Source organism: Schistocerca piceifrons, chromosome 1 (assembly GCF_021461385.2).
Source record: "Schistocerca piceifrons isolate TAMUIC-IGC-003096 chromosome 1, iqSchPice1.1, whole genome shotgun sequence".
NCBI classification, from domain to species: Eukaryota; Metazoa; Arthropoda; class Insecta; order Orthoptera; family Acrididae; genus Schistocerca; species Schistocerca piceifrons.
The window spans coordinates 171,654,742-171,682,401 of NC_060138.1; the positions used below are offsets into that span (position 1 = coordinate 171,654,742).

At 38.1% G+C, this 27,660-nt stretch overlaps 1 protein-coding gene across 1 annotated transcript in view; it reads left to right on the plus strand.

Annotated features, from left to right (window-relative positions):
* LOC124786712 (protein KIAA0100) overlaps positions 1-27,660 on the plus strand; it is a 329,777-nt gene that overhangs the window by 170,286 nt on the left and 131,831 nt on the right. Inside the window, exons 17-21 of the mRNA XM_047254285.1 lie at positions 6,317-6,687; positions 24,953-25,125; positions 25,338-25,502; positions 25,630-25,830; positions 26,006-26,199. Coding sequence (XP_047110241.1) covers positions 6,317-6,687; positions 24,953-25,125; positions 25,338-25,502; positions 25,630-25,830; positions 26,006-26,199 — 1,104 coding nt within the window. The remainder of the gene's footprint in view (positions 1-6,316; positions 6,688-24,952; positions 25,126-25,337; positions 25,503-25,629; positions 25,831-26,005; positions 26,200-27,660) is intronic.

Consider the following 27,660-nt stretch of genomic DNA (forward strand, 5'->3'; position numbering starts at 1 on the left):
CTTTTCATTGTTTTTTACCCCTTTCACACAACTTACTAAAGTGTATGATCACGTCAACTTCGCCTGATAGTGAACTTTATCAGTGTGGAAAACTTGTACAACTGGTTCTTCAAAATAAAGACACAGTGGCTTCTGTTTACAATGAACAGTGGTGGATTGGCGAAGTTGATAATATTGACTGTCAGAACCAAGATGTACATGTTGTATTGTATCACCCTCCAGGACCAAGGACATCTTTTAAAAAATTGAGATGGATCAAGTTTGGATGCCACTTAAAAATGTACAAAGGAAGCTGTCTCCCATGGAATTTACAAATGTGACTGGGCAAACTTCTAATCTAACACCCAAACTGAGTGAACAAATTTCTCAAATGTTCAATGAGCGATGTACTAAAAACAAATAACAAGAGAACAATATAATTTAATTACTAGGCTTGTTTTCAATAAAAAAGTAAGTAATCATAGATATGATTAAATTATATACTGTAATTGATATATTTTATTCCATAAGCCTAGATATCGCAGATGTTAAAAAACATATTTTTGACTCGTGTTTGTAATTTTTTTTCTATAACTTCCAATTGAATCTCAAAGTTGAAACTTATACTGAAGTTTGATATCATAAAGGTTTATTAACAGTGAAATTTTCATGTTTTTATCTGGTCCTCAAACAAAGATATTGCAGGCCACAAAATGGAAAAATTAAAAAGATCAGTTTTTAAAAATAGTGCATTTTTAAGTGTCAGCTGCTCAACATTGATTCTCTGCAAAAAGTAACTATACTATACAGTGTAATAGCAGAAAAAATATTAAAGCTGATAAATTAATCTTTCTTTGGAAAACTACTGTTCAAATATTGAGTTTTTTTTTTTAATTTGTGGCTGATAACTTTGAACTATTAAAAATACATTAAAGAATACGTTCAGCTAAGTGATAATGATGTTAATTTGTAGCCCAATGTGTCCTGAACTAAATGCATTTTATCTGAAAGGCTTAGGACAATCCACTACTGAATAATTGTAAAAAATGTAGATGCTTGCAAATATGAAAAAGTTCATGCGGCCTGGAACAAATATGGCCACCATTTCAAAATAATAAATGATAAATTTTTAAAAAATATTTTTGTAACTACTAAACTTTGGTGAATTCACCGAGAAAATATAAATTTTTTCTGTGATGGTTAAGCAACCAATTATTTTTTTCTTGGACTACTTGGTATGGATTGACACAATGATGACATACTCTTCATTAGTTCCCACCTAAAGAACCGAGTGGGGAACTGTTTTACCTCCAGAATTTTTTTAACAAAGATGATGCTACCAACATTTAACCCCACAGTAGAGCCACATGCCCTCGGGGGAAATTAATGACTATAGTTACACCTTGGTTTCAGCCATTCACAGCACCAGCATATTAGGGCCATGTTCGCCGATGTTAAAAGGCCAGATCAGTTAATCATTCAGACAGTTTCCCCTGCAATTACTAAAAAAGGCCATTTGTCCTGCCTCTCCACAGATATCCCTTCATTGTGGTCGCACCTGCAGTACAGCTATCTGTATCATTGAGGAACACAAGCCACTTCACCTCAACAAGGTCTGTGGTTCTTTATTGAACTCTAAATGTTTCTTACCACAAATTTCTTCAGATGTGAGAAAAACTGAATGCCAGGCAGGAACAATTCCGATGAGTAGGGTGTATGAGAGTACAGCTCATATTTTAGATCCCTCAGGTTTGTATTATCAGAGCACCCATAGTTGGCAGGTACAATGTCCTGACAAACTAGAAAACCTTTGCAGAATTTGCTTGTTGCTGCATTTCTTTTGTGACATAAGTAACGAAAACCCCTTTTACATTCCAAAATAGACTAATCAAAATATCTCTGGCAGATGAAATCTACATCACTTTTAGATGCTGTACTCCGTCCCCTCTCCCCCCATTGTTTTAATTGCTGGCATCTTTGTTTCTTCTCTCAGCCTCAGTAACAAGTTCATTAGATTTTAAGGGGCTGTTAGATGGAAACTGAACACCTGTCATGATGGGACCATGGAATGGCTCCATTCAAAAGCATTCGTCATATGCATTAAGACCTTTATCCCTGCAAGATGAGATGACTGTTCCTGGATCAGTTCCTGTTACGTAGAATGCTTCGGTGGCTGTTAGATCCAAAACACACCCACTCTCGCACTTCCCCCCTGACTGAAACATCTATTCATGTATTTCTTCAGATCGCCAAAGATGTGAAAATGACATGGTGAAAGATCACGGCTGTACACAGGATGTCACTGTGTGTCCCAGCCAAATCACTGCCTTTGTCTGATTGGCAATGGGGAGAGGACATCATTGTGCAATTGAATGATTCTGTTCAACTGCATTCCTGGGCGTTTTGAGTTTATGGCGCATCGCAGTTTATCAAAGTGTCTTTGTAGTGCTGCACATTGATTTTGGTTCCACACTCCAGGAACTCTGCAAGCAAAGGGCTCATGAAGTTGAAGAAGAAAGTCATAATGGCACTACCAGAACTTTGAACAGCTTTGGATGTCATTGGCTGGGCAGGTGTGGGATGTTTCCACAGTTGGCTTTGCCATTTACCCTGGGGCTGTTGGAATGCTGGCAGATGTAAATATACCCCCTCCCCCACCCCCCTCCCCCACCTCCCCCACCCCTACTGCCTATTGGAAAAAGGCTATGCTTCAGCGATTTGGTTGAGAAACACTGCAAGAACCTCTGTATAGCCCGGATTTTCGCCAAGTGATTTTTACATCTTTGGCAAACTGGAGAAAAACATGCATGAATGTCAGTCTCAATCAGACAAGGAACTCCAAGAGTGGATGTGGTTGTGGATCCATCAGCAGCTGACCACATTCTACAAAACTGGAATTGATGGTCTCATCTTCAGGTGGAATAAATGTCTGTGAAGATTAATTTAGAATGATACTTTCCATGGTCCTCTTGTGGTGGGTGTTCTGTTTTGATTTGATTGCTCCTCATAGATTGTTTTTTACCATTTTCTTTTAGTCTACTGTTGGCTGTCATTCAATAAATGCAGTACTCACTTTCCACAAAGCTATCTCTTGCTTAATTGCTCATATGAAATGCCCTATAGCCTGTGTTCTGGCTAACCTTTGTCCTGACGTACTTCATACATCTGTCATTACCAATGGTCTGGTTACATCATTGTTTGTGAATTTGGGATGCTCTTCATGTGGATCATCTGCAAGACTTCATAATAGTTAAAAATGAAGCAGCAGCTTCATAAATCTCCACCAACATTAGATGAATTTCTGCATATATGCTAAATCATAGAAAAAATGGAATTTTCTGTTGCCACAGTATTACAATTTATTGTATTCAGCAAAATATACATTCAGTGTGATTGGTTTAAAAATGTTTATAAAAGAAAGTATTTCATAGATGCAGTTGACTCTTGAGTTATGTTATTATGAAACATATATCAACATAACAAGACAGAAATTTAATTTATAACCATGGTATTGCTCAGCAAAAAGGGGGCTTTACTCTGTTCCATCACAATGAAGCATGTCTATTGCCATCATAATGAAGCATGTCTGTTATACATGTGCATTTGCAGTGCTGTTGCTAATGTTTATAAAAGAAAGTATTTCATAGATGCAGTTGACTCTTGAGTTATGTTATTATGAAACATATATCAACATAACAAGACAGAAATTTAATTTATAACCATGGTATTGCTCAGCAAAAAGGGGGCTTTACTCTGTTCCATCACAATGAAGCATGTCTATTGCCATCATAATGAAGCATGTCTGTTATACATGTGCATTTGCAGTGCTGTTGCTAATGTATGACCTAAGCCACTAGTAATTTTGGTAATTCATTCTCGAAAGAAAATTTTCATAACAGTTTCATGTTACTATTTGTTACTTGTTAATTGAGAAGCTGTAATGTACCCCTCATCGTATTCAATCTGTATAGTGAGCAAGCAGTAAAGGAAATCGAGGATAAATTTTGTAAGTTCAGGGAGAAGAAATAAAAACTTTATAATTTGCTAATGGCATTGTAGTTCTGCCAAAAACAGCAACGGACGTGGAAGATCAGTTATATGGAATTGACAGTGTCTTGGGAAGAGATTATAATATGAACATGAACCAAAGTAAAACTGAATTGACTATCTCCATCAAATTAAATCAGATGATGCTGAGGAAATTTGATTCAGGTTGCCAAGTAACTGACGGTTGCTGAAGTAGGGAGCTTATGAAATTTAGTAGGTATGAAAGTGTTCCTAAAAAAGAGAAATATATCATTATCAAATATGAAAGTAAGTGTTAGAAATTATTTTCTGAAAGTAATCGCTTCAAGAGTAGCCTTATATGAAAGTGATATGTGGGTTATAAGCAGTGCAGACGGACAAATCAAATCAACAGTACAGACAAGAAGAGAGTAGAAACTTTTGAATTAAAGTTCTATAGAAGTATGCTCAAGATTGGAAGGGTAGATGAAGTAATTAATAAAGATTTACTGAGTTAAGTAGTGAATGAAAGAGCTTTATGCCATAATTTGACTAAACCTCAATTAAAAGGACTTTTTGATTGACAGTGGTGGGGAATAGCCATCACATTTGACAGGGCTCTACTGGTACCTATCAAACAGGCAACATAGTGAGTAATTTGTGCTAGAGGAACAACTTCGTTTGCTTGTGGCTGATCTGTGCCACTCTACATGCTGAAAAGCCAATGACAAAGTTACTTTGATTAAAAGTATAAAAGAAGGGTTAGGCTGATGGGATACATCCTATGTAGGGGACAGCAGTTAAGCTATATGAAAAGACTTGCACAAAGGTAAACTGCCATGGAGAGCTGCATCGTACCATTCTCAAGATTGATGACTAAAACAATAACTTGTTAGTACTATTTAAGAAGGTGCTAGGAAATAAAATGTAGACTGGCAATGGCAAGGAAAGCGTTTCTGAAGACGAAAAATTTAACATCGAGTATTGATTTAAGTGTCAGGAAGCCGTTTCTGAAAGTATTTGTATGGAGTGTAGCCATGTATGGAAGTGAAACATGGACGATAAATAGTTTAGACAAAAAGAGAATAGAAGCTTTCAAAAGGTGGTGCTACAGAAGAATGCTAAAGATTAAATGGGTGGATCACATAACTAATGAGGAGGTATTGAATAGAATTGGGGAGAAGAGGAGTTTGTGGCACAACTTGACTAGAAGAAGGGATCGGTTGGTAGGACATGTTCTGAGGCATCAAGGGATCACCAATTTAGTACTGGAGGGCAGTGTGAAGGGTAAAAATCGTAGAGGGAGACCAAGAGATGAATACACTAAGCAGATTCAGAAGGATGTAGGCTGCAGTAGGTACTGGTAGATGAAGAAACTTGCACAGGATAGAGTAGCATGGAGAGCTGCATCAAACCGGTCTCAGGGCTGAAGACCACAACAACAACAACAAGGTGCTAATTAATTCTTAACTAAATTAATTTCTGAGTATTTAAAGAGTGCCTTGATGCAAAAATAGTTTTGTACAGATACAGAGTTAAAATTTTGTGATATATTCCCATTAAGTTTCAAGTGGTGGTATAACTTCCCTGCTTCAAAAATCTTTAACGAATTGAAGATATGAAACTGACAGTCGAAATAAAGTCAAAAACAAATTGAAATAATATCTCATTAGCAACATTTGTAAATAATCTGATACCTGCATCCTGAGAGTACCTATCCTGGTTTGTACTGTACTGTACTGTAAGAAATAAAGCCTCAGTTAGTACAGTACACATATAACTTTTTACCCTCATTAACTCTATTTTTCTCAACAAGAAAATGGTGCCATCATTATGACTCTTGAGTCTGATCCAAGAAGAGCAGAATTTTAATATCTTTCCGTTCATTTTGATTTAGGATTTTATGGTGACCTAAACTGCTTAAAGTGAGTGATTGGATGATTCCTTTGAGACAGACATTGCCAGCTCCCTCTCATATCTTTGTCCAAATGTAATTTGTGCCCCGTTTATAATAACCTCGTTATTGGTATGATATTAACCCTGTGTGTGTGTGTGTGTGTGTGTGTGTGTGTGTGTGTGTGTGCGCGTATCACTCAGTGACTTTGTCATTAGAAGGTAATCAAGCATCTCTCGGCACATTATAGAGAAGCACAGTCAGAATATTTCAGTGTACATTTTCAGATATATTTGTTGTTATAAGTGTAAAAACTAGTGCACATGAATTTATATCTGCTGGTAATTATAGAATCTGTATTGTGAACTACTTTTGATTCCTTTATTTCTGGGGATTTTCACATACTGGTACCTAATACTCACACCTTAAATCTTACAGGTAAATGAATTCACATTTGAGATGGGTGATGATCCATTTGAAGTACGGCTTAGAGATAATTATGAATTATTAGAAGATGAGTACAAAGAAAGTCTCAGGCGCCAAAAGATGCTTGATGCAAAAGTGGAAGAACTGTACAAAAGCCTGTTACTGTTGCCAGCTGGTAAAATAGAAGAGTTGTATGCCAGTCTAAACAAGAGGAATGCCGAGATATACGTACAACGCTCAAAGCAGATGGCACGAGCTGGGCCACCACGTACCAGATTATTTGCATGGATTATGAATAATGTTGAGATTCTGGCGCTAGCAGATCCGTCCATCCATGGAACTGAGAATGTGGTTAGGGTTATGAAGGAAATTGACCATGACAGGTAATTTTAGTGAGGTTAGCTTTTAAGGCACTTATTTCGATTTAAAAGGTACTGTGTGCTTAGGTATAAATTGAAATCCCAACTTGACAGTCTCCTTTTGAACATTAGTAGTATTATTATACATGAAGAAGCAATTTGGAAAATTTACAAATTAACTATATGTATTAATAGAGAGCAACAAGTAATATATCAGAAGGAAAATTCATCTAAGAAAAAGTTACACTTACAAGAAGTCAGAGAGGCTGACATGTACTTACCTTCAGGAGACAAAACTCCAAGTACTGTGAGCAGATGCACTTAAAAGTAGAAGAAAAACTGTAATCAGCTTTGGGAACTAACAACTCTGAAGGCTGTGTATAGCTTTTTTCCCCTAAGTACTAGCCTGTCCTTGTATCCCCCTTGTAATTTAGAAGCAAATGATATATCTCTCTCAAAAGTCTTTTTTAATACTGTTGATTGTAAGGTCAGATTGGGATTAATCACCAATTGAGAGGGGGAGGAAGAGAGATTAAAATCATTGAGAAAAGAACATGGTTAACTAGGAAAAGAAATCACAAGTAATTTTGTTAATATTATATAATATATTTAAAGATTTAATCCCTAACCTACAGGTACTTTCGGTCTAAAACATCTGGTTTTGTATCCATTAAGTTACATTATTGCAGTGTCCTAGCAGGATGCTCAGAAATTGGCGAATAAGTGAAAATGTCACTGTGACTGTATTATAATTTCCATTAAGCCTTTAATATATATACTTGTTTTTATCGCTAGATGCACTAAGACAGCCACAGTGGAAGTCTAAAGTGAGGTGGCTGTTTATTGGTTGCACTTAGCCATGAGAAGTAGACTTTATTATTATTATTAAAGGTTCAACTGTTGTAATAAATTCACAATATGTGTTTCACTTATATTTTGGAATCTGTCACTCCAGCACTAAAACATCCCTCAGGTAGACATTAATCCAAGTATTACAGGCCAAATGATTCATAAGTACTGGTAGATGACCAGTAGATGACAGGTGGATGATGACAAAAAGATCATTTTGGACTGCTTGCAGATATCTGGTGTTTTATACGGATTTTAATTCAAAAATCAGTAATTGTTTAGACACAGACTAATCAAATTCTTGGTTAATTTTTTAAGGGAAATGGCAGGTAAGAATCAGAAGGGGGTGGGATTCCTAACGCTTTGGACAATTTAAGTGTGAAGTAGATACACAAACTTCCACTTCTTTTACGAGATGACTTACTTGAGATGCTCGGGCGACCTTCTTTGCTAGTTAGCCCACTGCTGCAATCACTCTCTCTTTCTTCTTCTTTGAAGTAAGCTGCTATGTACAGGAATTTCTTAAGACTCTTTCTACTTATAAAAATAAGTAGACATACCAATTTTCATTTGCTTCAATTATCGATGTACATTTAAACTTCAGACATGTTACAAATCCCACTCTTCACATTAATACATACTGTTTAGTAAGTCTCTTGTGTCTCCAAACATCAGAAACAAACTAATTTAGATATACGAGAAAGTTGGCTTAAAGACCATGTCCATTTTCAACATAGATCAAAGCACGTCTTCCCTTCAACAAGACTAAGACGAGAGTTTTTCTCAAGGATACCTTCTCAACTGTTCTCGTTATTATAACAGTGGTCACCGACACAATGAGCACAGAATAACATAGAAGCTCCATGGTTCTTCCATACACTTTCACTAAAACTTCCATGGATCGCCCGACAAGTACCTGTTGTTGCCATTCGACCGCTGTGTCCACATTCTTCTCGCAACTGAATTTCAAACCTGCACACACAAACATGTGATGCGCAGTAGGTAGGATTCAACCAAACCAAACTCACATCTACAATATCGTGTGTTGGAGACAGTAGAAGGCTGAGTGGTTCTAGAATTTATACAGAAATTCTCGAAACACTACAGGCTGTAATTATTCTTTTCAGCTATTGCAGCGCATTCAAATTTGCTAGAACAAGTAATCCAGAAGCAATATTTATTGTTTGTTGATAATTTTGTTGACTAAACATGAATGAATCAAATATGCAGCATTAGAAGAAATTCATTCCACGTAAAATAACAGTTTTATACTTTCCACACCTATGTTTCTAGTATTGCACAGAGAATTAGGATGTTAATTAATGATTGAAAATTTGCTCTTATTGTGTATGCTCCATTGCTAAAAAGTTATTTATTTCCTTATGTTCTCTCTCCGCCATGGAGCGTAATAACAGCTTAAGATTATACATTTTAGTTCATTTGTCCTGGCAATATTACTTACCTTTCTTAAATGTAACCAGAAGCATAGTCTTTGTTGCCTAACTAAATCCTCAGCCATACTTTATTTTCCGTAATGTGCAATGAAATGATGTACACTTAACAGATAAGTATAATATGTGAATTACTAAAATTGGATCTGTTCCTTTAAAAACATTTGCAGTTTACATTATTGTAAATTTACTAATGTTTTCTTGTGTAGATATTATTTTCGAATAACATCCTCAAAGACGATTTTCATGAATTCATAATATGGCCTTAAATATATGTTGTAGGATGGAGAGGGGTCGTAGGGTACTAATGGTTACCATTATTTTATTTGAATGATGTTTCACAATATATCAGTTGACTAAGATCTTGAAACTTCCAGACAAATTAAAGTTTCACATCAGACTGGGTCTCAAACTCAAATACGTGCCTTCAATGGGCGGTGCTCCTACCAAATTTTTCTTTAACTTAATTGAGCTATAGCCAGATGTAGGCTCAAATATAATGTGGTGTAACACTAGTTTTCAGAAGACGACGTTTCTTGTAAGACACAGTGCATATTGAGCCCTGAAGACTCATCTTCAGTTACTTAGTATGTTACTTTGTTATTGTTTCTACATTTCAGCTCCCACTGGTCATGTTAAATAAATACATGCTAGTATTCATTTGTAGGAGCAGTGAGAATTGCTACATACAAACAGCAACAAACTAACATTTTAAGTAGCTGGAGATCAGCTGTGAGGGTTCTAAATGCATTGATCTTTAAATAAAAATTTTGTTAATGACTGAAGGTACATCACCAAGGATAAAATTGATTTGTTCACTTCAGGAGTGACAAAAGAGAATTTGAGGAAAATGTCACTCAGGATCTTGGGCAAAGGAAATGAACAATCAAATACGAGCAACAAACTAATGTTGAAAACCTACAAAATATGAGATAAGAGATAAGTTAGTCAAAACAGGATAAACATGTTGTGAATGATGGAGAAGCAGCAACCACAGAACAAAAGCCTGTAAACTGCAAAATAGCAAGAAAAACAATCAAGTAAATGTGAATAATAGTAGTAGTAGTAGTAGTAGTAGTAGTTGTAGTTGTTGTTGTTGTTGTTGTTGTTGTAGCAATATCAATATCTGAATAACATAGACCATTGAAATTATAATTAATGTCTGGTTATTGAATGACCCAGAAAACATCCATTGTCACAGTTCTTTGCAGATAGAACTACTATCCATTTACTAGTTACTAACATATTTAGAAGGTCTGTTAAAAAAAAGTTCAGAAAATTCGCAATTTCATCCCAGTGGTGTACTGGAGTGGAATGCAGCTTGCATCCTTGCACATAACTGTATTTAATGTGTAATTGCCAAAAGCTTCATTGTTGTATGTCTGTTAGTTATTGTCCAGTGCTGTATTGAGTAGAACATTGTGTCACACAGTTTGCAAATTTTGAGACGTCAGAGAGGAGCAATACATGTGCATTAAATTTTGCATGAAACTCAAGAAAACCTTTTCAGACACATACCAAATAATGCAGGAAGCCTTTGGTGATTAGTGCTTAAGCCATACTCAGCACTACAAATGGTTCACATGGTTTTTTAAAAATAGCCAGACAGAAGTTAACGATGACTTTCGTTCAAGGCACCCTTCAATGTCTATCAATGATGCTCGTGTCAGGAACATCAATGAAATTGTGCATACCAATCAAAGACTGATTATCTAGAAGCTGAAGGCTGACGCTGGGCTATGCAAGTAATGAATCTGGAAAGACAGCGTTGGTCGTTGTGCAGCTGCACGTGCAACAGCATTAGCTGGCGAACGGAGGTGCCACGTTATGGGAGAAGATTGAGGCTTTCTCGGCTGACAGTGTGTAAGGCCATTGATGATACAGAAGTTGTTATGAGTAGTGAAGACAGAGTGCAAATGGTTCAGCAGGGCCCATCCATGTTTTGTGGGTTTGCTCTGAACTTAACAGTTACGAAGACTGATACAGCTTATCATGCTAATTATTGGATCACTGCTGCAATTGTGAGGTTTTCTGGTGACCCAGTGAAAGCCATTGCAGATCTAGAGAGTTATAATGGTGATTGCTCATTACACATTTCAAGTGAACTGGGACATGAGTCAGTCATATTTTACGTCTACAATGCCATGTCATTTGTTGTTAGTACCAGGAATAATTGTAAAATAAATGAAATAGAATCTTTGGCTGTATAGTTTAAAGGTGAGAACGAGATGTTCCTTAAGAGAATTTTAACTGCTGATGAGACATGGGTCTATAGTTATGATGATAAGACCAAGATTCAATCTTGACAATTGGTTAGGAAAAGTTCTCCAAGACAAAAAAAGCTTGTCAGGTCAGATCAAATGTCAAAGCCATGCTAACAGTTTTCTTTGACTTTGAAGGATTAGTTCATCATGAATTCATGCTGCTGGGACAAACTGTTAATCAATGATACGATCAGGATGTGTTGCAGTGCCTGCAAGAAAATGTGAGGAGGAAACGACCTGAAATGTGGTGAGACAATTCATAGTTCTTGCATCACAATAATGCACCTTACATTCATCCCTGTTGGTGCGCAACTGTAGCACAAGAAACAAAATCACTGTGCTGCCTCATCCTGTGTACTCTCCAGTCCTGATCCCTGCAGACTTTTTTTTTTCCATAGTTGAAAACCCCAGTGAAAGGAAAAAGATTTGCAATGATAGCTGAGATAAAAGAAAATTCTCAGACAGTGTGTAATGTCCCCACAGAAAATACCCTCTACCACCACCAATTAATCACTGTCAATCAAACCATCCACATTCATTCACTTTGGAAAAGTATCTGATCTGATTTTCTCGTAACATATGCGGCGACAGCTAGACGACGCCAAAGTATTTTCTAGCGCGTTTATTCTTTGAAATAACAGAGAGGCATATATGCGTTCTCCGTGGTTGTTAGAGTGGTAACTAGGACAGCTTCTGGAGTAGGGATTGAGGGATTGACGTATTTCTGAGAGATACATATTCTGATTTTCTTCTCGCTAAATCGAGCGAATTAACTTTTGTGCCACTAGCGGTTTGTTTGAATAGAAAGAGAGTGTAAACGGAAAATAATTAAGATGTGGAATCACTGGAGATCTGGACATGTAATGGAGATGGATTTAATACACAATTTCCTTCATAAATAAGGTTTGTGAATTTTTGTTCCGGAGTGAATGAACGAATGAGTTTTTTTCTGAACCATTTGATGATCACGTTGGCCCTGTAATTAGTGGGGAAGTTTCAGCTGTGTCAAAGAGAGCCTGCAATCACTGAGTCTGTGTTAAATCGTCCAAAAAGGCTTCGTACACATCTGGAATTCGCAATCTTTCGTAAAAGGAACAAATTGTCCACACGATTGATTCTCCTGACTGAATACAGTGTTTAACAGTAATAATAAATGTAAAGATCTCTTACAGCAAGCCAGCCACTGATTACCAAGACAAAGGACTCCACCAAAGATCCTATTTGGCTGATTTCATGTAATGAAATATTATAATAAAAACTGTACATAGATAAAGGAGAGAAAGAGAGAGAGCGAATGAAAATAGAGATAATATTAATAATCCTCCATTAGTATAACTTTTCGCCTGTCTTATCACGGATCAACCAAGACACGGGAGGCCCTTACATTACTGTATAGATTTATGTGTGAAGGTGAAAAGGTCTTAAAGACAACAGATACACATCTATACAGACAAGACATTACACAAAGTTAGCGGCTAGCTGCATTCATCATCTATTCATAGAGGAAGAGACAACTTATTATTATCTTGTTAAAAGTGCTTTGTACAATGCAGCAACAGGCATACCAAGACTACTGGAAGTGGAATGGTGTCGACACACTCGATGTGGCTGCGTTCCTAATTAATAACAGCACTTCACCACACGAGGTGCATTGCTCCTAGCATCCTCTATCAACACTGTCCCAATCCTGTGACCATTCTACCTAGTGGCTCGTTTCTAAGATCTGACTTATTACTCATTCTGAAGTCTACAGTTTTTTTGTACTTTATCTAAGTTTCCAATATGCTGCAGCAAGGCATCTTACATCTACATCTATATTTTGCAAACAGTTGTGAAGTGCATTTCAGAGGGTACATCCCATTGTATCAGTTATTAGGGTTTTTTCCCCTGTTCCATTCACATGTGGAGCATGGGAAGAATGATAGTTTAAATGCCGCTGTGGGAACTGTAATTAACCTATTATTATCCTCGTGATCCCTGTGGGAGTGATACATAGGGGGTTGTAGTTATAAGCCGATTCTTGAAACTTTTTAAGTAGGCTTTATCAGGATAGTTTTTGTCTGATGCCAAGAGTCTGCCAGTTCAGCTTCTTCAGCATCTCTGTGACACATTCTCTCATGAAGCAAACAAACCTGTGACCATTTGTGCTGTTCTTCTCTGTGTGTGTTCAATATCCCGTGTTAGTCCTATCAGGTATGGGTCCAACACACTTAAGCAGTACCCTAGGATGTGTCGCGTAAGTGATTTTTAAACAGTCTCCTTTGAAAACTGATTGCTTTTTCCCCACTATTCTACCAATAAACAAAAGTCTGCTGCCTGCTGTACCCACGATTGAGCCTATGTGCTCACCCCTTTTCATATCCCTGAAAAGTGTTACACCAAAATATTTGTATGAGTGACTCGTTATACTCATAGGATACAAAGTTTTTCTGTTTTGTGAAGAGTCATGTCAGTGGTAAATATTCCCAGAAGAGCATCAGCTGGTGCTGTACTAAAGGCTCTTAGCATCCATAGAAGAACATCTCACAGCGTACAGGGTGAATCACGTAGAACTTGTACCACACATATTGTGGAATGGAAAGTGCTATTGATGTGTGCTTTTCACAGAATGGATTGGTAGTCTTGGACTCATACAGGGTGTACATAAAGTCCAGGAAGTCTTCCAATTATTTATTACACAAGAGTCAAACATTGTACAGATATCATACATATGTCATTTTGAAGAGAAACCCTGAAAGTTTTTTTTACGTGTGTACCGCCACAGTGTAGTTCGGTAATTTGCCGATAGTCAGTGCTAGTCACAAACATGGCGAGTTCAGATGCGGTGCAACTTTCTGTGTGTTGAAGTTCAACAAAAACAAGTGTGCTACAGCTGTTCAGTTGATGTTTAGAACCAAGTATGGTAAGAAGCTACCAACAAGGAAGGCCATTTACCACTGGCACAAGGCACAACTAATTCGTTACAATGGGTTACTTGTGCCCAGCAAAGAGAACCAGACATCCCAGTGTGAGTGAAGTGAATGTGGAGCACGCGTGAAAGACATTCATAATGAGTCCAAAGAAATCAGTGCGTCGTGCATCCCGTGAACTCGAAATGGTTCCAATGACAGTGTGGAAGTCCTGCAACAGAAGCTGTCTATGAGACCATTCAAATTGGCGCTAGTGCAGAAGCTCAATGATTACAACAAAGACAAGTGTTTCGAGTTTTGTTCGCAGTTGCAACAATTGAATGAGGATGGGGATGGCATTGTTGATCTCTTAATTTTTAGTGATGAAGCCACTTTTCACATTAATGGGAAAGTGAACAGGCATAATTGTCAAATCTGGGGTACAAAGCATCCACATGAATGCGCTGAATTTGAGTGCGATTCACCAAAGGTAAATGTTTTTTTATGCCGTGTCACATTGAAAACTGTATGGGCCATTCTCCTTCACTGAGAGCACTGTCACTGGATATTCCTACTTGGACATGTTGCAGCAATGGCAGATGCCTCAAATGCAGTCGGACTCTCAGTTGATCTTTCAGCACGATGGAGCACCACCCCATTTTCATCGTGAAGTTCATGGGTACCTGACATGGATCTGCCGCATCGATAGATTGGCCGTGCTACAGAAGGGGACAGCTGTTTCATGAAATGGCCTCCCAGATCACCAGATCTCATTCCGTGTGACTTTTTTCTGTGGGGACACATTAAAGGTCTGGTATATGTACTGCCTCTACCATGTGATGTAGCAGAGCTCTGGGAGAGAATACGGAAAGCGACTGCCACCATAGACAATGCCATGCTGGGATGGGTATGGCAAGAATTTGATTACCATATTGACATCTGCCTGGTCAGTCATGGTTCGCATATCGAATGTTGGTAAAAAAAACTTTCAGAGTTTCTCTTCAAAATGCAATATGTATGACATGTGTACAATGTTTAGTTCTTGTGCTAACACACGTATTGTACAAGTGTCACCACAGGAACTCTTCAAAATAACATATTTTGTGAACAGGCCACACTATAATCCTGCAACAAACACCACTGACATTCTAATTTATTCTACTTTTAGTCTGTTAATGTCAACAGGCATTGTTCCATCCAAAAAAGTGGATGTTTGCATAAAAATACACTTGTTAAGATTTATTACAGTCTGTCGATTGGCTAACAATACAGGGTGTACATAAAGTCTGGGAACACTTTCATTTATAATAATTTCTGAGTATGCTCTATGTATTGACAACATATTTACTGCAAAATCTTACTGTAGAAACTTGAAAATAAGTGAAAAATGGCCTATGGCATCACCTGAAGCACGCAACACTGATGATGGACAGAGCGGCTGTCTGTTTAAAAGCTTGTGTTATCTTTGAGAAAGCCGTATTCACTTCCTCACAATCTCCACAGAACAACAATGTTCAACAGGACACTGTTTAAGAAATGCTGTTTTAGAGAGGTGTCTCAATCACAACCTAGGGGATTGGTGTAATCAGAGGTGTACTAGGAGAGAGGTACTAGTACTACTAGGAGTGAGGTGTGAGGGTGGGTCATCAATTGTGCCTGGATAGCTCAGGCAGTAAGAACATTGTCCCCAAAAGCCAAGGTTCTATGATTGATTCCCGATCCAGCACACAGTTTTAATGTGCTAGGAACTTTGGATCATAATTTCTGTGTAACAGTTATTGTCTGCTCTGTCTACATACTGGAGAGCCCCGTTGTTGTTGTTGTTGTTGTTGTGGTCTTCAGTCCTGAGACTGGTTTGATGCAGCTCTCCATGCTACTCTATCCTGTGCAAGCTCCTTCATCTCCCAGTACCTACTGCAGCCTACATCCTTCTGAATCTGCTTAGTGTATCCATCTCTTGCTCTCTCTCTACGATTTTTACCCTCCACGCTGCCCTCCAATGCTAAATTGGTGATCCCTTGATGCCTCAGAACATGTCCTACCAACCGATCCCTTCTTCTAGTCAAGTTGTGCCACAAACTTCTCTTCTCCCCAATCCTATTCAATACCTCCTCATTAGTTACACGATCTACCCACCTAATCTTCAACATTCTTCTGTAGCACCACATTTCAAAAGCTTCTATTCTCTTTTTGTCCAAACTATTTATTGTCCATGTTTCGCTTCCATACATGGCTACACTCCATACAAATACTTTCAGAAACGACTTCCTGACTCTTAAATCTATATTCAATGTTAACAACTTTCTCTTCTTCAGAAACACTTTCCTTGCCATTGCCAGTCTACATTTTATATCCTCTCTACTTCGACCATCATCAGTTATTTTGCTCCCCAAATAGCAAAACTCCTTTACTACTCTAAGTGTCTCATTTCCTAATCTAATTCCCTCAGCATCACCCGACTTAATTGGACTACATTCCATTATCCTCGTTTTGCTTTTGTTGATGTTCATCTTTTATCCTCCTTTCAAGACACTGTCCATTCCGTTCAACTGCTCTTCGAAGTCCTTTGCCGTCTCTGACAGAATTACAATGTCATCGGCGAACCTCAAAGTTTTTATTTCTTCTCCTTGGATTTTAATACCTACTCCAAATTTTTCTTTTGTTTCCTTTACTGCTTGCTCAATATACAGATTGAATAACATCGGGGAGAGGTTACAACCCTGTCTCACTCCCTTCCCAACCACTGCTTCCCTTTCATGCCCCTCGACTCTAATAACTGCCATCTGGTTTCTGTACAAATTGTAAATAGCCTTTCGCTCCCTGTATTTTACCCCTGCCACCTTTAAACTTTGAAAGAGAGTATTCCAGTCAACATTGTCAAAAGCTTTCTCTAAGTCTACAAATGCTAGAAACGTAGGTTTGCCTTTCCTTAATCTTTCTTCTAAGATAAGTCGTAGTGTCAGTATTGCCTCACATGTTCCAACATTTCTACGGAATCCAAACGGATCTTCTCCAAGGTCGGCTTCTACAAGTTTTTCCATTTGTCTGTAAAGAACTCGCGTTAGTATTTTGCAGCTTTGACTTATTAAACTGATAGCTCGGTAATTTTCACATCTGTCAACACCTGCTTTCTTTGGGATTGGAATTATTATATTCTTCTTGAAGTCTGAGGGTATTTTGCCTGTCTCATACATCTTGCCCCCCAGATGGTAGAGTTTTGTCAGGCCTGGCTCTCCCAAGGTCTTCAATAGTTCTAATGGAATGTTATCTACTCCCGGGGCCTTGTTTCAACTCAGGTCTTTCAGTGCTCTGTCAAACTCTTCACGCAGTATCGTGTCTCCCATTTCATCTTCATCTACATCCTCTTCCATTTCCATAATATTGTCCTTAAGTACATCACCCTTTTATAGACCCTCTATATACTCCTTCCACCTTTCTGCATTCCCTTCTTTGCTTAGAACTGGGTTTCCATCTGAGCTCTTGATATTCATACAAGTGGTTCTCTCTTCTCCAAAGATCTCTTTAATTTTCCTGTAGACAGTATCTATCTTACCCCTAGTGAGATAAGCCTCTACATCCTTACATTTGTCCTCTAGCCATCCCTGCTTAGCCATTTTGCCCTTCCTGTCGATCTCTTTTTTGAGACGTTTGTATTCCTTTTTGTCTCCTTCATTTACTGCATTTTTATATTTTCTCCTTTCATCAATTAAATTCAATATTTCTTCTGTTACCCAAGGATTTCTACTAGCCCTCGTCTTTTCACCTACTTGTTCCTCTGCCTCCTTCACTACTTCATCCCTCAGAGCTACCCATTCTTCTTCTACTGTATTTCTTTGCCCCATTCCTGTCAATTGTTCCCTTATGCTCTCCCTGAAACTCTGTACAACCTCTGGTTTAGTCAGTTTATCCAGGTCCCATCTCCTTAAATTCCCACCTTTTTGCAGTTTCTTTAGTTTTATCTACAGTTCATAACCAATAGATTGTGGTCAGAGTCCACAATTGCCCCTGGAAATGTCTTACAATTTAAAACCTGGTTCCTAAATCTCTGTCTTACCATTATATAATCTATCTGATACCTTTTAGTATCTCCAGGATTCTTCCATGTATACAACCTTCTTTTATGATTCTTGAACCAAGTGTTAGCTATGATTAAGTTATGCTCTGTGCAAAATTCTATCAGACGGCTTCCTCTTTCATTTCTTAGCCCCAATCCATATTCACCTACTATGTTTCCTTCTCTCCCTTTTCCTACTGTTGAATTCCAGTCACCCATGACTATTAAATTTTCGCCTCCCTTCACTACCTGAATAATTTCTTTTATTTCATCATACATTTCTTCAATTTCTTCGTCATCTGCAGAGCTAGTTGGCATATAAACTTGTACTACTGTAGTAGGCATGGGCTTCGTGTCTATCTTGGCCACAATAATACGTTCACTATGCTGTTTGTAGTAGCTTACCCGCACTCCTATTTTTTTATTCATTATTAAACGTACTCCTGCATTACCCCTATTTGATTTTGTATTTATAACCCTGTATTCACCTGACCAAAAGTCTTGTTCCTCCTGCCTCCGAACTTCACTTATTCCCACTATATCCAACTTTAACCTATCCATTTCCCTTTTTAAATTTTCTAACCTACCTGCCCGATTAAGGGATCTGACATTCCACGCTCCGATCCGTAGAACGCCAGTTTTCTTTCTCCTGATAACGACGTCCTCCTGAGTAGTCCCCGCCCGGAGATCCGAATGGGGGACTAATTTACCTCCGGAATATTTTACCCAAGAGGACGCCATCATCATTTAACCATACAGTAAAGCTGCATGCCCTCAGGAAAAATTACGACTGTAGTTTCCCCTTGCTTTCAGCCATTCGCAGTACCAGCACAGCAAGGCCAATTTGGTTAGTGCTACAAGGCCAGATCAGTCAATCATCCAGACTGTTGCCCCTGCAACTACTGAAAAGGCTGCTGCCCCTCTTCAGGAACCACACGTTTGTCTGGCCTCTCCACAGATACCCCACCGTTGTGGTTGCACCTACGGTACGGCTATCTGTATCATTGAGGCACGCAAGCCTCCCCACCAACGGCAAGATCCATGGTTCATGGGGGGGAGCCCTATTGGCAATATAATCAATTAGTTTACCTTTGCCAAAACCAAACTCATTCAAGCTTAGCTAATCTGTAAGAGCTATATGTGCTCTTGAAGATGCTTGTACAGTAGCAACTCTAGAATAGTTACCAAGTTGTTTATTAATATTAAACATATAGGTCCATAGTTCTGCTGGATTTTTATCATGACCTTTTTTGTGATATTATATGTGTGGATTTCAGAATTTGGTACACGGCCTTGTCTCAGAGCTTTATTAGCTCTCAAGTGGGTGCAACTGTGTACAAACTGCACCTGTCCCAAATAACATTGTTTTGTACCATTCCACTGTTGTTTCACAATTGAAAGCCCATACCTATACCTCCATTATTACTTCAGCTTAAGTCCGTGTCATGTTGGAAGATGGCCCAATTTTCAGCCTTTCTACCCACCCCCCTCCACTAGCCATTGGCAGAAAATAATATTCATTCTCTTTATGAGCGGGTAGCAGCGAGTTACAGCTAGACAGCGAGAACCTTGCTCCTACATGCTGCTCTGTTGCCACACTTTGCAACAGCCGAGTTATTCATCCAATTGTCACTTTTTTTTTTAATTATTTTTTTTCTTGTAGCAGTATAGGTGTGACTGTATATCAGTAAATGTTTAAGTGTAATTAAAAAAAAAAAAGAGCCAGGTGATAGCAATAAATGTGCAGTGCTTCACAAGCCCGCGAGGGGGATTATTTATCGCATTTTTCAAACATGAATTTGAAAGCTGGAGTCCTACTGTTTACATTTGAAATCACAAGCACAGACTCCAGAACCTTGTGATGTCGGCAAGGAAACTGTAAAGAGGGTTTTAAACGAAAGTATCAGAGCTGTAGGAACCGTAGAAACAGTTGGTTTCGTGTTGCCTGGAAAGCATCAAAATCACTGTTGTCTATTGCCTCGTGCACAAGCGATTCAGTGAATGTTATCTTGAACGTTTTTTTTTTTTCTCTCTCTCCTACATAGCCCCATCCTTTGCCCAAATTAATTCCATAGGGCTACGTTGACGGTGAAATGTGGGTAAACATAAAATTGTATGATCCCATTCATGTGCAAGGAAGTCAAATTTGTACATTCTGTCATGTGACTTGTATAAATTAATGAGCTGTAGATCAGCTTGAGTCTGGTTTATACTGTGCTGATATTTTTATTTGTAAGAAAGGGAAAAATATCCACTTTTCTGGTGTTTGTACTTGGTGTTTTCTCTGTAACAGTTGGATTATAACTGGCAATGGCTGACTTCGAACAAGTTATGACAAGAATTGTGAATCATGTCATGAAAATGACAGCATTCATTTCCAAATGGTAGTCACTGCTGTTTTTTGTACATGTAAATACAAGTTTACTCTCAGAAACAAAACAAGACGAAGAGTCAGCATGCTGAATAATTATCTGAGAACCTGTTCCTATGAAAACTTTAAAACTGCCAGTACCATCACTCATTTTCCACCACATCTTCCTGGAATGATTCTAACTGACCCATGTTTCATCAAGGTAACACTTTGCTGAACTACCTCCTTCTCTTGTATCATCATCAAGCATTATATGGGATGTAGTTCATGCTGCACCTTTGTCACTTCTTTGAACTAAAAATTCTCTTCTTAACACATCAGGAACCAACGTCTTTTAAAAGTCTTTGTGTTGACAAAGTACTTACCATCGAAGTTAATTTTTGCCTGCATAACTGTAATACATTTTTGTGATATCAAGCATTCATCATTCACATGTAGCACTTTAAAACATCGTTGTTAAAACCATCCACCTGTAGCGTGGACACAATCTGTGCTGCGTGCTGAAAAGCTTCAGAAAGGAAAATTTCACACGGAAGTGATGATGGATAGAGCCCTGAACCTGTCATTGTAAATTTACAGTCAGGTTGTTCGGACTTTGGAACAAATTAATTATACTTCTTAGTTTTAAAGACTCATGTTTTAAAAAGTGTGTTTGTCAACATATCAGTTGCGTACATGATAATGAGAACTTCCTAGCTGTTTTGATTAGGACTTTGTATCCTTTGAATTATGCAGGTTATAATGTTCAGCATATTGCCCAAGGAGAAGTTACGTGCTTCTCCTACCATGTTTATGCTCTAATAACATGTGACAATGCAGCTGGATAAATTCATAAAAAGTCTAATATTTCCACATTTAAACCCCTGCCATTTTCAAAGCATGAATTGAATAAGGTCCTAAATTGACTGCAAATGTTACTTGTCAAGATATCGCTCGTTTTTGATGTGATCAGTCATCATTCTGTGGAGTTACTCGCAGATGAGTTAGTCTACACTCGTAATGTCCGTTAACTGCAAAAAATTATGACTTACTGACCTTTTTTATGATAGTCTTTTCATTTGTCATTTCTACCACTATTTATTTTTTGTGCACAGTGATTACACTTAACTACAAACACATAAACACACACACCTTATACACATTTTTTAAAATTCTATTGAGTAGAAGCAGTTGGCAAGCAAATATAATGATTTTGGTTTGTGCTTGAAGTTAATTTTGTTGTGTATTAAATTTTTACTTATAATACATTTCAAATAGCAATAAATGAAAATTATTGCAAGCAGTTTCAATGCTCTTGTCATTAGACAATTGTCATGTTGAGAAAAATTGTACTTCACATCTTCACAAAGCTGTGTCAGCTGTTCTTGCCTCCCGATGTCATGCAGGTAAACCTGTGGAGCAGTGCACACGACGACGTCAAGACGTGAATTAATATTTCTCTCATGATGACTGATCAAAATTAGTTTTAATATTTACTATTCCCCTCATAGATCTGAACGTATAATATGATGTACCATAGGCAAATGAGCCTGACAGTTGTCCGCAGCAATGCAGTTCAGCAACATGGACTTTGTTTGCCCACTCTCTGCTGCCGCATATGTGCAGTTCTCATCCCTTCACTGCTCCGCCTCTATGCGCAGAAGCGCCGTCTTACATGATGCGAGCTATAACACAGTAATAAGCTGCAATATTGTGAAAAGGATGGTTTCTACTGACCACAGAGCGGAGATGCTGAGTCGCAGCTAGACACAACAAAAAGATTGTCAGAAAGTGAGCTTTTGGCCAACAAGGCCTTCATTGGACACACACACACACACACACACACACACACACACAGAGAGAGAGAGAGAGAGAGAGAGAGAGAGAGAGAGAGAGAGAGAGAGACTCGAGTCTCTGCTCGAGTCTCTGGCTGCTGAGGTCACACTGCCAGACACGGAGGTTGTGCACGTGCACGTGCACGCGTGCATGTGCCTAACAGTGCGCGCGTGTGCCTAACAATGTGCGTAACAGTGCACGTGCGCGTGTGTGAGTGCATGTGCTGTCTATTTCTGACGAAGGTCTTGATGTTCGAAAGCTCACTTTCTGACAGTCTTTTTGTTGTGTGTATCTGTAGCTCAGCATCTCTGCTTTATGGTGAGCAGCAACAATCCTTTTCATAATACTGTTACACTAATAAGTTGTGTTGTCTTATACTGAAATTGGTAGCAGTAAAGTAATATAAAGAGTATTCTAGTTGAAAAAAATATTTACAATCAGTTTAAGAAAAGACACAGACTCCGAGATATCAACACAGGCCCACATTGAGGCAGTTGTCTAGGTGAGATAATTAGTAATCAAATAAGTGGTTGGCAGGGGTCTGATGCAACTGTGCTGTTAAATGCTTTGTGTGGGTCATTACTGTGGGTTAATATTTGTACATGGCAACAGAGTGAGATGATTGAAGGTTTATTTTATTATTGTTTGATTAAACAGTGATTTACCTCATTAAATGTAAGTTTATTTTATCATCATTTAATTAAGCTAAGATTAACCTGTGATTTGCCTCATGCATGTTTACTGTGGTAAAGCAAAGGCAGCTATTCTTTACATGTGTATAAAATGCTGTGCACATCCAATTGTGTTATGCAAATTGGTGCTCCCACTCAAGGGTTAAACAGATATGATAGGAATGGTAGTATGATTGATGCTATCTTTTTTATCACATCCACAGAGATACTATCTGGTCCCAGTGTCTGCCACATTTTAGTGCAGCTCTCTCAATTATTTCATCCAGATCTAATGGCAGTAAGACATCAAACTTATCTGGTTATGGAGTAGTGATTGACAGTTATTGTACATGTTTGAGGTGGTGTTAGGAAAGACAGTGTTTAGTAAATATTTGGATGAGTCTCTCCAGCCATTTGTCATTGTTCCATTGTGAAGAATAGACAGAATGGTGGGAAAGCAGTAGTAGTTTGTATGGCTGATGCCCATAAGTCATTTTAATTGCTCATACCGAAAATGTTTCCAGTGTTCCTTCTTAGTTTCTCAAAGCTTTGTTCTATAATTATCTTTCTTTATGATGCTGGTATACATTTAGCCTTCTTTATTTTTAAATCTAGGTGTCTTATGTATGACCCTGTAATGCCTCTTTCGCTGTGATTTTTTTGAATCCACTAAATGTGCTCAGCAAGGGCATGCACCATGAGTTCTATTTATCCAGGCAAGTGCCCTCCATCTGAATCTGCGTCTATACTCTACAAGCTATCTTCACTATGCGTGGTGCAGAGTACTTTGTGTTCCAGTGCTTCCTCCCCCACCTCCCACCTTCCACCTCCTCCTCCCTCTCCCTCCCACTTACTGTTCCAAATGCGAATGGTTTGCAGAATCTCTCTAATTTTGTTTCTGTGTGCTTCTGTGATATATTTGTAGGAGAAGCATACACTCTTGGAATTTTAACAGTAAACCTCACTGTGATGCAGAATGCCTTTCTTGGATCTTCTGCCACTCGAGTTGGCTGAGCATCACGATGATGCTTTAGCACTTGCTAAATGAACCTGTAATGAAATGGGCTACTCTTCTTTGGATCTTCTGTATTTCTTCTGTCAGACCTGCCTGCTAATGGTCCCAGACTGACTAGCAATATTAAAGTATTGGTCATATGAGAGATCACTAAGGTACCTCTTTTGCAGGTGGACTACAATTTCTGAGGATTCTTCTAATGAATCTCAGCCTGCCTTATGTGCTGTTAGGTTTATGTCATCATCCTTATGTATACTCCTAGATTTTTTATGGATCTGACTGCTTCCATTGAGTGTTCTACAACCATGTAATGATACAATACAGTAATGGGTCTTTGTACTCATTTATATGAACTACATTACATTTGTCAACTGCCAATACCGCACCAAGTGCTGATCCTCTGTGACTCTTCCTGTATTTTAGTACAGTTTTCCTTCTATAGTTTTCAAGCTTTGCAGCTTCTCTGTAAAAGCGTCCTGAAACTTCGACTCGGAAATCTTGGTAGAAGCTATTTCTGCAACATGTCCATTTCAGTTTGGTCTCTTAAAATCCCACCCTTTCAATTTCTGCTGTGTTCATTATTCACTAGTTTTCATTTATTGTCCTTATATCAGTGGTTATGACACTATGGTCACTATGTGCCTTGTCTTTAAATTACTTGCACACTCAAGTACTGTGGATTGACTTCCTGTAACACAGTCATGATAATAAGTGCACCAATTTACATCACTTTTTTGGTGAGTTAACTAAAGGACCTCAGTTTTGTGGAAAAACTGTTGTAATATACATTGTTCCATTCTTGTTTATTTTCTGTGTAAAGCTAATGAAGTTCACCTTCCTTTGTTTACACACATTTCTGTATGTTTTCTCTGTTACTGTGTTATTTATCCAGTTTATTTTTGAATTTTCAGTCCGTGGCCAGAAGAGGGAATTGAATTTACAACTCTGTGGTGTCGATCAATTTGTGCCAGCTGTAAAGAATGGAAGTTCCAGTTGCGTGACTTTCCACAGCCGTGGTTGGATATCAGAGACTTCCACATTTGGGGACAACTGGTTGGGGCAGAACAGGAAGCTACAAGACGAGGTAAACTAATCTGTAAAGATTTTTTTAATTTTTCATGAGAGTATTTTTGATCCGTTGTTTGATTTTTTTCACCAGACGCGTTTCACTTTATTGAGGTATATCATCATCAGTGGTCTGTAATTAAGTTTATTTACATTTTGATTTGCTTTATAGATCAAAATATATGACTACTTGCTGTAAATAATATTTTTTACTGGGATAAAACTTTCCAGCAAAACGTGATGTTGTCATACGGCTTGGTGATCCTTGGGGAGAGACAACTGTACAGAGGAGCATGACATCTCTCAAGTTCTACCATGACTTCAACTGTGAAGTGGAACATTTCAGTTACGCATTTGGACCATGCTGGGAACCTGTTATAGCTCAGTGTAACTTAAGTAAGGACTCTTTAGTGGTTGTTTCCTTTTATATGATAATGGTTATTGATTGTAATTGATGTGTGGCTAATTATTTCATAAGGCACATTTGTAATAATTACTTTGCATATTATTTTCTCTTGCAAAGGTCTTGAGAAAATATTTCCTCCTTCTCGAGATCCAAGTCCACCATTGCCATTCTGGGATAAGATGAGACTTTTGTTTCATGGTCGTCTTACAATGTGCATACGACAACTGACAGTGTTGTTACATGCATCATTAGATCCATATAACACAACTGAAGAAATGGAGCTGACCTGGAGTGATGTGGCTATTGACTGGACAAATGGTGAGAGAGAAATTATTTACGAGTACAATTATGTTTGTTTCAGATATTTAGTATTTATTTATCTTCATTAGTACTTCCATCATTATTTTATCATATTCAGGCAAATTTGAATTCTTAATTGCCAGATGATAAACATGAGGAAAAGTAACATATTTTTATTCACAATTTGTTACAGCTAAAGTTGTCTTCAAAGGTGAGCTCAATGTGTACGTAAGAACAGCTTCCAAATATGATGACTGCAGATTACTTCATCTACCCAATCTGAAACTCAGTGCTAAACTAAACTGGGTTTGTTTGTCTGACCCAAATGATCACCACTCAGTCATGCCCTGTGCTCCAGACAAGTTACCAGAATATTCCAGCAACCAGGTAACCTTTACCTTTCATCTGTTGTTTTTCATTTATTTAAGTTGTTGGATTGTTAGCTTCTTTAGTTCTCATAACTCATAATTACCAAATACACACTCTGAATATAGATTTAGGATTTAAAAAAAAAAGTCGGAACAGGCCATGAAGGCCCAATGGTACCGACTGGCTGTCGTGCCACCCTCAGTCCTTAAGCGGATGTGGATATAGAGGGGCATGTGGTCAGCACACCACTCACCCAGACATTGTCAGTTTTCATGACTGGTGCCACTACTGCTCAATCAAGTAGCTCCTCAGTTGGCTTGCATTTGCTTATGGCTGTTGAAAATTCATCAGCGATCAGTGCAATGACTACATTCAATAATTACATAAAGACTGTGAACTTAGCCACAGTTGAAATTTAAACTTGGGAATATTGTGTGTAATATGATAACTCAGCAGTATATTACATTGACAGCAGAAGAAATAAACAGAAGATTAAAAATGGTGTGGAGTGATTTTAGTAAATTAAATAGGGTTTTCAGTGTCAATCTTCTGATGTATCTGAATAGGGAAGCTTACAATCAGTAGTATTAGCATTTCTGATGCTAGGACTTTTAATGCAAAACAGTTGACAAACTGAGAGTGCATCAATGAGTAATGGAGACACACATGTTGGCAGTTACTAGCAGAGACTAGAAATCAAACAAATGGATCCAGGAACAGACTGGACTGGGAGGTGTTATGGCTGTAGCGAAAATGAAATGGATGTGTGTGTCTGACGTACAGACAGTTAAATGGACAGAAGAAAGATAGTACTTTGCTGGATCACAACCGATTAGGAAAATACTGCAATGGCAAGCTAATGGGAAATATGCAGATGAAATGATTATATGTCATTACTGGCTGAGAGGCCCCACCGTCCAGGATTGTTCAGTCACCTGGTGCAAATCGTTCTATCTGACACCGGACTGGTGAAGTATCGATGAAGATGAAATGAATTGATTAAAACAACACAGATTCCCAGTTTCTGAGTGAAGTAAAGCTCCAACCAGGTCCCTGCGATCTAGAGACAGCAATATTAATCACTTGACCATGAGGTCCAGGCAAAGGGTAGATGACATTAGAAAGCATGCAGAAGCTGTATGGGTGCATGTAACTGAATATCTTCCTCCATGGAAATATCTAGGTGAAGCCATTATCCAACAATTTCTGCTTTTATTTAAATGGATCATGATCAAGATATTGCTTCTATAATGTAAGATTATCTCTCCTTTCTTGTCAGGAATTCTATTTCGTTAATATATGCTCTTTGTGTCAATACTTTTGTCATAGGCTTCATGAAATATTGAAATATTTTATTCATTATGAAAGAAAACACACATGACACTGGTGTGGTATACTACAATGTTTATGATTTTATGTTCAAATTGGGCTCTGGCTACTGTGTCATCACCAAGTACAAAGAAAAATATGTGCAGCTGT